Source organism: Naegleria gruberi, assembly GCF_000004985.1.
Source record: "Naegleria gruberi genomic scaffold NAEGRscaffold_27, whole genome shotgun sequence".
Lineage (NCBI taxonomy): Eukaryota > Heterolobosea > Eutetramitea > Acrasida > Naegleriidae > Naegleria > Naegleria gruberi.
The window spans coordinates 10614-25113 of record NW_003163300.1 but is presented as its reverse complement, the minus strand read 5'-3'; the positions used below and the strand labels follow the sequence as shown (position 1 = coordinate 25113).

The 14500-nt window shown below is 32.6% G+C and overlaps 3 protein-coding genes and 1 non-coding gene across 4 annotated transcripts; 2 read left to right on the top strand and 2 right to left on the bottom strand.

The window, feature by feature from the left end:
- The first annotated feature begins 922 nt into the window (after positions 1 to 922).
- On the top strand, positions 923 to 1899 carry NAEGRDRAFT_55791 (polyubiquitin). Its single transcript, XM_002676546.1, has one exon. The coding sequence runs from the start codon at positions 955 to 957 to the stop codon at positions 1870 to 1872; it is 918 nt and encodes a 305-aa protein (XP_002676592.1). The 5' UTR covers positions 923 to 954; the 3' UTR covers positions 1873 to 1899.
- Positions 1900 to 3417: 1518 nt separating this feature from the next.
- NAEGRDRAFT_t348 lies at positions 3418 to 3491 on the bottom strand. The gene has a single exon. It is a non-coding gene; the product is annotated as a tRNA-Arg (tRNA).
- A 55-nt stretch (positions 3492 to 3546) lies between these two features.
- NAEGRDRAFT_49437 (uncharacterized protein) lies at positions 3547 to 6425 on the bottom strand (the record flags this gene model as incomplete). The annotated part of the gene is made up of 2 exons (XM_002676451.1): positions 3547 to 4612; positions 4951 to 6425. The coding sequence occupies 2 exons, from the start codon at positions 6423 to 6425 to the stop codon at positions 3547 to 3549; spliced, it is 2541 nt and encodes an 846-aa protein (XP_002676497.1).
- A 760-nt stretch (positions 6426 to 7185) lies between these two features.
- Positions 7186 to 14412, top strand: NAEGRDRAFT_68123 (uncharacterized protein; the record flags this gene model as incomplete). Its single annotated transcript, XM_002676545.1, has 1 exon — positions 7186 to 14412. One exon carries the CDS (start codon positions 7186 to 7188, stop codon positions 14410 to 14412), a length of 7227 nt encoding a protein of 2408 aa, XP_002676591.1.
- Positions 14413 to 14500: the final 88 nt, after the last annotated feature.

Genomic DNA, 14500 nt, shown 5'->3' with positions numbered 1-14500 from the left:
TTGGCTGAACAATTGCAACTGTGAGCAATAGCAATACTTGGAGTAGCATGAGTGGTTGTGTTTGTAGTGGTGGTCACACTTGCCTTTCCCTTGAACCCAATCCAATTGTGTCCACTGCAAGAATTGTGGCCATGAAGAAGGTGAGTAAAGTACAAGCGAGAGGAATCAGAATGTAGTAATCCACATGTGGTAATAGCTGGCAATCATTGCCATCTGAAAAAGAGTAGATATAAAATTGGTTACAACTGAAAGACAAGAGATGACTGAGAATGAGAAACTAATATGACTACGTGAAAGATTGCTTTTCACATTGAAGTTGTAGTGTTGAACCCTTAATCACGTCCAATTCTCGAGTAAAATTCGAGAAATTGTTTTGTGGAGAAAATTGCTGAAGGTGGAGATGGTATTAATTATTGAAATTGAATTGCTTCCTGTTCATGTTGAATAACAGATAATTCAATTTAGAAATAAACATTTCTCAACAGTATTACAAATTAAAATTGAATAGACAATATCCAAATAGATTGTTATCCGTCATCAAGAAAGTTAGCTTACGATTCAAAATCCATCATCACTTCTTTGTAAAGATGATAATGAATGTAAACTTATTTATGATGGATGAGAAATTCCTCATGAAATAGTTAATACATTTGATGGTTGTATTTACATTGTATTCTCGATATTAATAAATTCCGATATTGGAATTTCAAATTTCCATTCCTTGATTTTTCCTTCTCTTCCTTTTGAGTTGTATTGGCAAGAGGAAGATTTTCCTTTCCATCATTACGTGTTATTGTAAAGTAACACAAAATCTCTTGTACACAAAGTAATCTTAAAGTGTTCCAATTCTAAAAATAAACTTGTAAAATCTATTTAAAAACTCATCAGCTGTTCAGGCTTTTCTCCAACAAAAAAAATACAACAATTTTCTAACTGCACTCTCTGTACATTAAAATGCAAATTTTCGTTAAAACATTAACTGGTAAAACTATTACCTTGGAAGTTGAATCCAATGACACCATTGAAAACGTTAAGAGCAAAATTCAAGATAAGGAAGGTATTCCTCCAGATCAACAAAGATTGATTTTCGCTGGTAAACAATTGGAAGATGGAAGAACCTTGTCTGATTACAATATTCAAAAGGAATCAACCCTTCACTTGGTCCTCAGATTAAGAGGTGGTATGCAAATCTTCGTCAAGACTTTGACTGGTAAGACTATCACTTTAGAAGTTGAATCAAACGACACCATTGAAAATGTCAAGTCAAAGATTCAAGACAAAGAAGGAATCCCTCCAGATCAACAAAGACTCATCTTTGCTGGTAAGCAATTAGAAGATGGAAGAACATTATCCGATTACAACATTCAAAAGGAATCAACTCTCCATCTTGTTTTGAGATTAAGAGGTGGTATGCAAATTTTCGTTAAAACTTTAACAGGAAAGACCATTACATTGGAAGTCGAGTCCAATGACACAATTGAAAATGTTAAGTCTAAGATCCAAGATAAGGAAGGAATCCCTCCAGATCAACAAAGATTGATTTTCGCTGGTAAACAATTGGAAGATGGAAGAACCTTGTCTGATTACAACATCCAAAAGGAATCAACCCTGCACTTGGTATTGAGATTGAGAGGTGGTATGCAAATCTTCGTCAAAACTTTGACTGGTAAGACAATTACCCTTGAAGTCGAATCTAATGATACTATTGAAAATGTCAAGTCAAAGATTCAAGACAAGGAAGGTATTCCACCAGATCAACAAAGACTCATCTTTGCTGGTAAGCAATTAGAAGATGGAAGAACCCTTTCTGATTACAACATTCAAAAGGAATCCACTCTCCACTTGGTCTTGAGATTGAGAGGTGGTAACTAAATAAAATCAGTTAACTTTTGATTTCAATATTTTAATATCATTTAGTTCACTTGCTACATGGCACATACTGTTAATTTGTTGTGGGTAGTAAGAATTAGTGTCAATCTTTCTTGATATTTAATTATTCCTAAGAGGAACAAGTAAGTGAATAATTAGTTTGGTGTTTTTCTAATGTAATGTGTTGACTCAAGTGGTTGTTTAATTGATTCATTCTTAATTGATTTTTGTTTCTTAAGCATTCCCTTCACACAAACAACTACAAGCATTAATCCCAATAAGATAATAACCAAACTAAGAATACCAATGAGAACCCCAAATCCAACCTTACTCATTGTTACCACAGATGATTCATTTTATAGTGATTCTTCAACAAGAGCTGATTTTTCAGGGGTTGGAACTGGAAGTTTACCATCATAAATATCTTCAGTTCCCATTAGTTGAAGATTTGAAACATTTTGGCCTTTAAATGAAAAATTCAATCGAGAAAGGCATGATTTGTCCATTTTGTCAATATCTGAATTCTCCATTGTAATGAAATTTGCCAATAATTCCATTCCACATGGATATGGACTTCCACTTTGGGCTGAATTCATCATGGTTGCATGAGGAGAAAATTCAACCAAAATCAATCCTCCCTTACTATTTCCTTTAATATTCCTAAAATCCTTTCTTTGGATCAACTGTGTAACGATCCCAATTTGTAATATTATATATTGTAACGAAATCGTGAGTGGATCCCATTGTAGCAACAGCATTTTCAAGGAGGGAATCTAAAGTTTCAATTGTTACACTTGAATCCCAAAGTTCTGAATGGGCAATGTTCATCTTGATATGATCTGAATCCATCAATGGTGAGTATCCTTCAGAGTTGGATGATGGCTTAGCTCCATAGAATTTATCAAAAGTTGCTTGGAAGATTGGGACATCAATTTGAGTATTACATCTGTTAATTCTGTGAATGATGAATTCTGGTGCTGTCTGAAGCCAAAAAGAAACCAAATATATTTTTAGTTTGATAAATAGTTGAATAATTTGGTATAATCTGGGCAAGGAGAATGAGAGAGTGTTGTTCACCAAGTTTTTTAAGGNAATCAATCATCTCCTCGAGCTTTTAACATCTCCACAAATTTGCAGTAATTGCTGAGCTACATAATTTAAACCAAATGTGAAGAAATCATTGCCATAGATTCAATGAGTGTTGACCAATACAACAGCTTTTACATGTTTTGTCTTCCAGTTAATTCTAAATATCTCATCAATCTCTAAGATTCATAAAAAACTTACACTACTTCCCTATGAAACACCATAAACATAAATTCCTTGACCTAAAGGAACATTAAGTTTGATAGAGATTAAGGTGTACACTTCGGTGATGCTATTCGTTTTCGGATTATATTTGCGAGTGGAGACATAGCACGAGTAACATGATCTTTTCCGGCTACTCATATCATTTAGAACTGAATTTGAAATAAAATTGTAAAACTTTAATCTTAAACAATATAATCTTAAAAACCGCACTGCTTTATCTGAAAATTAAAAATCAGATACCGACAATGGGGCTCGAACCCACGACCCCAGGATTAGAAGTCCTGTGCTCTATCCAACTGAGCTATGACGGCTTCACAATGAAATCATTAAGGGTGAATTGCTTGCTAAGGATCAACCCTAACATCTTTATTTCTTTTTTTCATTCCACTCGAACTGCTTCAGTGTTGTAAGCTTGGTGAATATTTCAGAAGCAACCTCCATCGAAATGTAATTCTTTCCCAAATTGAGAATGATTAGTTGCTGCAAGTTTCCTCTAGCTATTGATTTTCCTCCCTCCGTTTGGATATTATTGTCTTGTAAATCGAGTTCTGTTAAATTTTGCAAATTTCCACTCACTAAATGAGTAATTCCCTGGTTGTTAATATGGCATCTCTGCATTATCAGTGAAACCAAAAGAGAAAGCTTTCCAGTAGAGAGAAATTTCAATGCCTCAGCAGTCAGGTTATTTCCACTCAAATCCAAATAACTCAAATTACAAAGATTCGAATTTGAAAGAAACATTATTCCATTCACTGAAATCCAATTATCATTCAAACACAAATACTTGAAATTTTTACATGAAGACCCTTTCGATAATTGTCTCAATCCATCACATCCAATCTTATTTCCATTAAAATTAACCTTTCTCAGATTGGGAATTTTAGAATTTCCAATAATTATGGGTCCAGCATTTCCAATCTGAAATCCAATATCCAAACTTTCCAAAGATTCCAATTTTTCACATTCAACCAAATCTTTCAAATATTGTGGTAATAAATTCCCACCAATCGTCAAGGAGGTGATGGAACGAAACCTTCCACTCTTACAACATTCTATAAAACTATTTATATGAGTTCCCTCCTCGAAAATCATTCTCAAATTACATGGAATAGACGAAATTAAAAGATTCCACTCTTTGGAAATTCTATTGCCAATTTTCCAGAGCCATCTTTCGTCCAAGTAGGGAAGAATGTGGTTTTCTATTATTTCGGAAGGAATTTGATTGAATAATATTGTTTCGATTAGTTTAGTTTCCTTTTGGTGATGTTGATCGGAAGTTATAATGATGGAAGAAGATACTGCAATTTCTGATGATTTATCTTTCATGTTATTGTTTTCTAATATTGTCGTTCTTGGTTGATGATGATGATAATTGTTATTAGAAACTTGTTGTATTTCTTCATCAGCAGCAAATGAAGTAATTGATGAGTGGCTGACAGAAGACAAAGCACTTTTGATAGATTGGAAGAATGACATTTTTTTGAAAATGGTGCCAAGGTTTCTTTTTGGTTTAGTTCAGTTTATTGTGTTGTGAAACCTAATTCAACATTCATTTGTTTGTACTCATCAGAGAATAAGAATCTAACATAAATATCCGAAAGGACATGTGCCATTACATCCAAAAGGACTGAATCGAATAGAGTTTCTGCATTTGCAATATCTGTTTTAGTTTTAAGATCTGAAATTCTGTGTGGAAGATGTTCTCTTACGATGTCTTTCAATCTCTTATTAGTGTTTAGGATAAACAAACTATCTTCATCCAATAAGTACCTTTTAGCAATTCTATTCGAATGTTCAACAATTTTCTCCTTTTTTCTATTCGAAAGCTTTGAACATGTGAATAATTTCTTATAAAACAAGTTGATATCCTCCCAAAACAACACTGATTCCACATTATACTCTCTTGCACTAAACAATTTCAAATACTTTCTCTTTCTTTCACTTTGGATTAGTCTCCCCAAAGATCCAACGCTCTGCCCCAAATCTTCCAAAGAAACTGCTTGACTTTTTTTATCAGAATCACCCCTTCTCACTGCAAAGCATCCAATTGATTCCTTTGATTTCTTAGCTTTGAAATCATTAAATTTTTGTTTTGCTTTTTCAGTTTTTTCTTTCAATTCTTCTTGCTGTTGTTGTGGTGAAATTTTCTTAAATTCAAATTTTCTGCTCTTTTCCTTCTTGTAAATATCAATGTTGGTATGGAGAGTGTCCAATAAGGAATTAAGGGTTTTGGTGGGAGAGGATGGGGATGTTGGAGAGTTTGGTTCAATTTCAATTAATTCCTCATTGGTTTGATTGTCTTTTTGATTGATGTCTTGATTGAGAAAATTCATGGAATTTGGTGGAGTTGAATATTTGCTTGGATCATTTTCTTCATCATCTATTGAAACTTGGACATGATCTGGATTTGTATCAGAAGATTCTTTATGTGGTTCATCTTCAACCTTATTTTCATTCTCACTTTCGAAATCTCCAATGCTTAATTCTCTTGGCAACCAATCTAATCTCATAATCACATCTGAAAGCACATCAGGTGCATTTTCATGTTTTTCATGATCCCATGTCTTGATCACCTTATCATTCTTAATCAATAATATTCTTGCCTTGACTTCCAATGAACTCTTATCAATTTTCATGCCCTTTTCCAATTTATATCTGTCAGCAGGATCAAAGTAACCTTGTGCTAACACTGGAACGAGTTTTGTAATTTTCTTAATGGGATAAAATTTATCATAATCCACAAATTGCAATGGAGTTGTTCCTGAATCAGATGATTTGCAAAATTGAATGGTGTTTTCATATGAAGGATCTGAAACTCTCCAAATATCTCTGAGTTGAGGATTAACAAGTTCTTTGAAAAACAAATTTCCATCTTGAACACTTTCAGAATGAAGAATGACCGGAACAATTCCCAATTGCAATAATGATCTTCTCCATTCATTGATTTGAGTCATTCTTCTATTACAAAATGGGCACCCACCCTGAACAATGAATTTTCTAATGATTAATAGAATGGCATATGATTGAGAAAGTGTTGAAAGATCCAGAGTTTGAAATGATGAAAGTATTTCAGTAGAAGGCTTAATTCCAGTGATACTTGCCAGAGACGAATCTGTTGAATTAGACGAATTATTATCATTTGAACGAAGGGCATTATAAACTATCATTTTAGAAAGTATTTCTTTTGATGTAGTTGTTTGATTCAAGTCATTGACTTCGTGCATCGGTTGAGGTATTTGAGACATTTTTTCTTTTCAAAAACATCAAAACAAGTCAACTGGCCTAATTTTGAAAATCTCTAATTGTTAAAATATGTTGATTTAATAGTAAATAATGGATGCTAATACTGGAATTGGCATATCTCTCAACAAAACAATGCCAATAACTTTTTTGATTTATTGTTCTCGGGTTTATTCTCTTGTAGATTTATGTCAAACTCACCACATCTTCCCAAATCAATATATCGATTCTACATTATTTTCTCGCACACTGAACAATTTGAATTATTTTCTCTTTCTTTCACTGTTCATTAAATTAGATCTAAATAAGGTACTGAAGGTTCCTGTCTAGATTTGAATCTATTTGAAGGCAACTGAACAGTGAAACATCCTCACAAGAGGTCTGGGCCTTTAATAATACACTACAGCTCGCTGGAGACTAGTCAGACTGCGTCTTGAGTTGCGTCTCCATTATTTTTGAAAAATCTTGATTCATTGAGACTCCTCAATACTGTGAATTAACTTTACATTACGGTAAACAATGATGGCCTTAAAAAAACGTTCTCCATGATTTCTCACAGCACTATTCTTATTAGTTTGCAAGAACAATCCTTATTTGGACTTATTTTCTTATTGGTTCAATTTACGAATGTACAGAAGTTTTAGAAAACTTGGAAATTCAATGCCCCTTAATCACTTAATTCACCTTAACAGACAGAGATTCTTTTGCGGTTGTGATACTATGTTTTTATTGGCTCTTCACTGAATCTTTTGAGAAAAAAATTGTATGAGAGTTTCTTCTTGTTTGTTTGGGGTAATTGCTTGTTTCCTCCTTAGCAGTTTATTAAGCAAATTCTTTCAAGTAGATGCAATTCCGAATTATGTATCAAAATTATCTATTGTTAAACCTGTTGATAGAGCATTAGGATCCAATATTGTATTCAGTTTAGCAAATGTTGCACCTGCAGACTTGTGCGTATTAGATAATGAGGATATTATTTTTCGGGAAGGCAAGTTTTTGAAAAGATACTATGCTTCTACGAAAACTGTTAGTGTTTATTTACTGAAAACCCTTGATGTTGATGATAAACAATTTCTTTCAGAGGTTCTTTCACTAAAAAGAAATTCAAACGGACAATGTATTTATATAGAGAAATACAGTGGTAAAGTGAAAGTAATTAATCATGAAAACAACACAGTTTCCACATTAGTTACATTTGGAGGATCTAGTTCAATTACAATATTCGGTGATGATGAATACGGAAATTTGGTTGTATACAGCCTTAACAGAATTAAATTTGTGAATACAACAGCACAAAGTTCAACTGCAATTGCAGGTAATCAATTCACAACTACAGCAATGCCAGCTGATGGTTCAAACGCTTTATCAACTGCCTTAAGACCACCATCATCTTATCTTGTTCGAAATGGAATAGTTTATTTTACAATTTATAACTCTATTATGAAAATTCAAAATGGAACCTTATTTAGAGTTGCTGCAGAAAAAGGTAGTTGGTCATCCTGTTCATTCAATTCCTCCTATAGTGGACTAGCTTTTGAAGCTTGCGTTATTTCCCCAAAATTGATCACAATGATTGATGGTGAGATTTATTTTTCAGACAACTCAAATTCTGTTGTGAGAAAAATAAATAGAGAAGGTAATATCGAACTGGTATTTGGATTTGGAAAGGAGACCATTGACTTGAAACGAAGTAATCAGACTTTGCAAACTCTGGGACCCAATACTTTCACAGGAATTTCAATAATTCCATATAATAATAACCTTAAATATTACATGTCATTACCAACTAATATAATTACGGTGGACCAATATTCGAATACTAAAAATGTTGCAGGATTTGTCAAGGAGGATTTATCCTTATCAACCTACATTCATGGATTTCAATTCAGTCCAACTTTCAAACCTATTAAAACATATAGAAATGGGGATTTTATTATTATTGGACAGGATAAGCGAACAGTGTACAGACTGAAGCATAAAAGTGGTTTATTGAAACCATTGATTACTTTGAATAACGATATTTACCAATGCATAGTAGATAAATCAACAAGAGAGGATTTATTCATTGCCACTGAGTTTAAAAATAACACTAAGGTGACTAACTTCATATACAAGTTCAACATTTATTCAAAATTATTACAATTAATAGCAGGAAACAGCTCTTCATCAACTGGATATCAATATGATGGACAATCCTCATTAGATATTTCAATTACCGAGTTCTTGAATATGCAATATTTGAATGGTTGTTTATTTTTCAGCTATGGAGCTGATCAACATAGAATATTTCTACTGGATCTGTCCAATCTCACCATCAAAAAAGTATTTGGTGTTGGATATCAGGAAGGAATAAGTCTTTCTGGATTATATTCAGATGCTAAAGATGTTAAATTTGACTCGTTATTAGGAATTATGTCACATCCAATAACTGGTACTTTATATCTGAGAACAAGCAATATTATTTCATATATAGACAATCAAAATAGGGTAATGCCCTTGGTTGGGCGAGGATATAACAATTTGTACGAAATGCCTCGTCCCTCTGAGGGAGATCTTATGCCTACATCAGCAGCTTTATTCAGTACAATGATATTTCATCCAGTATCACAAAATTTCTACTTTGCATATCAAACAGGTTATTCTTCATATATTTTCGAACGAATTAATTCGACTACTTTGAGAACAGTTTTTTTTATTGGTGATTCAGTGAATAGCTTTGTTATTAGAAAGTCTAATGGTAATATTTACTACTTGGCAAAATCTGTTGTTGGCTATGATCCAACAAATGATACACACACAACAATAGCATCTTTTTCTAGAACAGTACCGAAACGTCTCTGTTTATTAAGTGATGACACACTTGTGTTCTCAGAAATTTCTTCTTCCTATTTATCATTCTTTAATCTTACCAGCCAAACGTTGTCAACAAGAACCTTAAATCGTACCGTTGATGGAAAAGTTGATTATTGTACAGTTACAAATATTCTCTGTTTCAATGATGAAATTTATGTGACCTGCTCATCCTCTCTCCATACTAAAGACTATTATATTGCCAAGTTGAAAATTATAGATACTGAAATTACACCTGTTGCTTACGGCTTACCGTATAGTCCAATAAGCTGGACAATAGATCAAAATGGAACAATTTTCATGATAGGTGATACTTGTAATCAAGGTGTTTATAAAGTAGTAAATGGTACCAAGATTGTTCAAATTGCAGGTCAAGGTTTGAGAACACCAAGTGATAGGTCCCCCCTCAGTAAATATGGATGGACTATTGCTGAAAATGGAGATATATATTTCATAAGAGACACTGGTGGTTGTGATTATCCTATTAGAAGAGTAATTCGTGATGAAGGAGTTGTAGTGGATGTGCTTGGAAATGGAACCATAACTGGTCCAAAATATTTTAGAAATGCTGATTATATTAACTCTTTTTCAGAATTCTTAAAGGATGGAACTTATTATGGAGAGACTAAAAGTTCAAAGTTTTGGTATGATCCAAAGATTGATGCATATTTTGTCAATCCAACCAATTTAACATTCAAGATAGCTAGCTCCAGTTTCAACCAAGATGGAGATGTTGTTTTCATTGATGATACAGCTGGTTATGGACTCTATAGTTATATTGTTGATTGTGAAAGAGACAAATATGGATATTGTTTACAAAACTTCACTTGCTTTGGTGTATTTTACAATAATGATTCAGCTTGTTTTGGAAATGGCGATTGCACAAGTTTTAATGGTTGTGAATGCTTTGATAATTATTATGGTGATGATTGTTCCAAAATATATTGCTTTGGAATCTTGAGTGATGAGTCTAATGTATGCAACGGAAATGGAAAATGCGTCGACTTTGATATTTGTGAATGTAAAGAGGGTTACAATGATAATACTTGCAGTGTGACTTCATGTTTCGGTATTCTGTCAAACTCTTCATTGGTTTGTAGTGGAAATGGAAGTTGTTTCGTTAGAGCTGTGTGTAATTGTAATGAAGGATCAACTGGACTGTTTTGCAATGAAACTGCCACTGTTGAAAACATGAAAAATGCAACAAATAATAGCTTAACCTCAAATACAACAAAAGTATTGAGTAATGACACTTCCATTGATAACTCAACCCTTAATAACAATTACACAAATACTGCCATTAATAACTCATCTCCAGCTTTTGATAATACCACCAATTTTGGAAATATTACTGAAGGTTTCATTAATAATAGCTCACTAATGAATAATACTTCCAGTAACAATTCAACAAATAATTTGACTAATTCATCAATGGCACTAGATAATTCTACATGCACCAACTGCAGTACAGTACCAGTTTCAAATTCTTCCGTCTTGAGTAATAACTCAGTATTATCAAATACTACAGCTAATAGTAACACTTCTTTAATGTTTGTAAATAACAATTATACAAATACCATTAATAATTCTTCGACAGGTTTCTTAAATTCAACCAATGTTGGAACAATCAATGATACCAATGTTTCCTTAAATAATGCAACCTCCAATACAACAACAACCTCTTCAAACACTGTTTTAGTTACCAAATGTTTTGGATATGAAATGAATGATTCAAGAGTTTGTAGTGGTAATGGTAATTGTACCTCAAACAACACATGTCAATGTAATTCACTTCATCATGGTTTGCAATGTGAATTGTTGACAAGTTTTACAAAGACTTCTTGTTTTGGAAAATTACAAGCAGATCCATTAACTTGTTCAGGAAACGGTTTCTGTGTTGATGAAAATAATTGTCAATGTAATGTTGGTTTTATTGGAACAAGGTGTTTTGCCCAAAGTCCACAACCAACTTTTAATTCTTTTGGAAATACTTTAGAATTTCATATGAATAACTGGCAACTTGGCTGCAATAATAGCTTTGTAGAGTGTAGTAAGCTGCTATTAGATGATAGTTTAACTTTATTTGGAAATAACCCATCATGCTTTTGGAAAGATGGTAATTTCTATATTGAACTTGGTGGTCAACATTCTTTATTGCCCTTCCTAAATATTACTTTGAATGTAAATGCACTTGATAACAATGAACTTTCTAACATTAATTGCCCGTTATCCGTTACTATACTTCCTTCCAATAATCCAGTGAAACCAATCATTAGTGTTGCATATAAGAAAAGTATCAGTCCATGTGAAGAAATATTAATTGATGCATCAGGATCATATTGTGGAGATTTGAAACCAGTCAAATTTATTTGGTCAATTGAATCGTCCCCAGATCCGAATTTCAGTCTAGAAAAAATATCTTTAAGTAATTTCAATTCCACTTTGAATTCAAACAACATTTCCATTTCAGGAATGTATGTATTGGGATTAATTGTAGAAAGTTCTCTCAGTGGTTCAAAGAGTGAAAAGCAATTTATTGAAATTTCTAAATCATTTGTTCCACATCCAACACTTTCAATGCTGACAAGTAAAATGTCATTAATCAATATTGAGAAAAGTTCTCTTCCAATAGTTGTAAAGAAATCTATTGAATTACCTGCTTGCTATTTTGAAAACAAGGAATTTGAATATATTTGGTACCAAGCATCAGGTTCTACCATTGATTATCAGATAGATGTTAACAATGATTTAGTTATAACTGGAATTTCAAATAGCCAAGATGAATCCTTTTTATTTGGTGTTAAAGCAATATCAAAATTTAATTCAAATTCAAATGCAACATTACTTATTCCAATATCCAGCAAATCAAGAGATTTATCAGTCAATATTTATCTTTCCAATTTGAATACAAATCAAGCTGAAACTAATGTTGAATATTCAGATCCAGATAATGATGTATCAACTTCTGATTCATGGACTTGGTCTTGCTTTGACAGAATCTCAAAAAATTCATGTCAGGATTCATTAATTTCAAATATTTTAAACCAATGTTCAAACTTGAAGTCTCCAAAATGTACTATTCAAAAATCGTCACTTTCAAAAGTTACTTTAACATTGTCAATCCAAAAAGGAATACGTTACATATCAAAATCAGTAGATATTGATTTTCCAAGTACGGAATTATTGATTCCACCTGTGATTAGTTTAATTTCTGTCAAACCAAACAGAGTGAAAGTTATCAAAGGTGAAGTCTTGAGTTTACAATTATCCGTTATTTTGGGAGGAGATGAAAAATACACAACTGAAGATGATATGATCAGAGAATGGACAATCAATGGTGCTACATTGACTGACTCGATGATTTCCAAAATGTCAGTTAATCCATCAAAATCCTCATCATTAATCCTTTCACTTTCCACCTTCATAGAGGATACAGAAAATGAAATATTATTCAAAGTAACAGATAGAAGAAATAATCTATCATCAATATTTTCTTACAAATTCAAACTTGTCAAATCTCCAAAATCATGTCTCTGCTATATTAATCCATCATATGGATATGCATTAGAGACTCAATTCTCATTTTCTTGTCCTGGGTGTCAAAATACAGAAAAATCAATTGATTTTGTTTTTGGATTCATTGACGACAAGTCAGGAACAAAAATTCCACTTTACAATTTAGGAGAAAAGTTTTCTTCATACCTTCCTTCTCCATTTTTTTCAAAACAAATGGATACATTTGTTGACATTGTTGATTTGGATACAGGAGCATCTGTTGAGTTTATCAAAACTGTTGAAATCTTAACTCCTGCAGCAGCATCTCTATCAAATGTTAAAAGCAAAGTAAAGTCATGGCAATCCTATGCTGCATCATACCTACCAAGTGACAGTGCTAAATTAGTTTTCAATTCTGCTACAATTTCAAGAACTTCAGAACTAATGATTGCCCAGTTGAGCCAAGCAAGAAACTTGAACATGGACGTTGCATATGGATTGAGAGAAGAAATGATCAATAGCATGGCTATTGGATTAGATCAGAAAAGTCCTTTGGAGTTAATTTCGGATATTCATTTCAGCGTTTACGTTTTTGGATTGGAATCATTAATTTCAAATTGCCACTCTATTGAATCACTTCCATTTGATAAATTTTTCAATTTGACAGAGAGAATCATTAACTTGGCCAATCAGAATACTAAATTCAGAGTAGCTTATGGTGTTGAAACATTGTGCAACAGCTTGTTTGATAATATTATAAGATTATTAACAAACTGTAGTGAACTCAGACAAAATTATAGATATGGAGTTTTGAATTCAATGAAGAAATTCACTAATGTCTTGTTGAGAAATTATAATGTCGGTCAAAAGGATTACCATGTACATCTTTCACATTTTTCAATATTTTCTCTCTTGAGTTACAAGAATCAAATGAAAAAGACAATAACTTCCTCTGATGGAAATAGCACTCTTGTATTCAATAGAATTGATCCTAATGTTCCAAGTAGATCTGTTCTAGAGACATCATTTTTCTCAGTGGAAGATTATATGGGTGTCTTTGATTATCTGAATCAAATTTCAACTACACAGAATATCCAAGTTTCAGAGTTTGAACAACTTGAATTGAAACAGAGCTATAGATTACTCACTAAGATTGTATTTCTGGATAAGGTGTATGCTGCTGATATTTCATTTACCTTCAACATTCGTAATGATTACAACTTTTCAAATATTAATGTGAATAACTATTTTGAGAGCTCAGGTGAAACAGTTAAACAACAAAAAACAAATATCATTTCAACTCTTGAATGTATTCCAATAGATAATCTATTCAGTGAAGGTAATCTAAATTGCTCTCTAATTGTTTCCAATTCATTAATACATTGTAATTGCTCAAAAGATGTTACATCATTAGTGGTGGTGGAAAAAACTCTTTCCACATCAACAATTACATTGCCAATATCAATACCAAATAGCAACCAATCCAATTCTGAGTTGTATGGGCTATTTGGGTTACTTGGATTAGGTATATGTTGTTGCTGTTGTGTCATCATTAGTATTTTAGTAATTATTATTGTTAAGTGTTTGAGAAGAAAGAAACAGCCTGAAATAGCCACCAAAAAAGAAGTTGAATTAATGACTGTTTAGTGAGGGAGCAAAAAATTCTCAATAACATTAAGTTTTGCAAATTATTTGATGAAATATTAGAGTACCAGGAAATATTCGGAAGTGATTG

Excerpts from the sequence above, each read along its gene's own strand:
- NAEGRDRAFT_55791 (XM_002676546.1), top strand. The coding sequence starts at position 955 with ATGCAAATTTTCGTTAAAACATTAACTGGTAAAACTATTACCTTGGAA.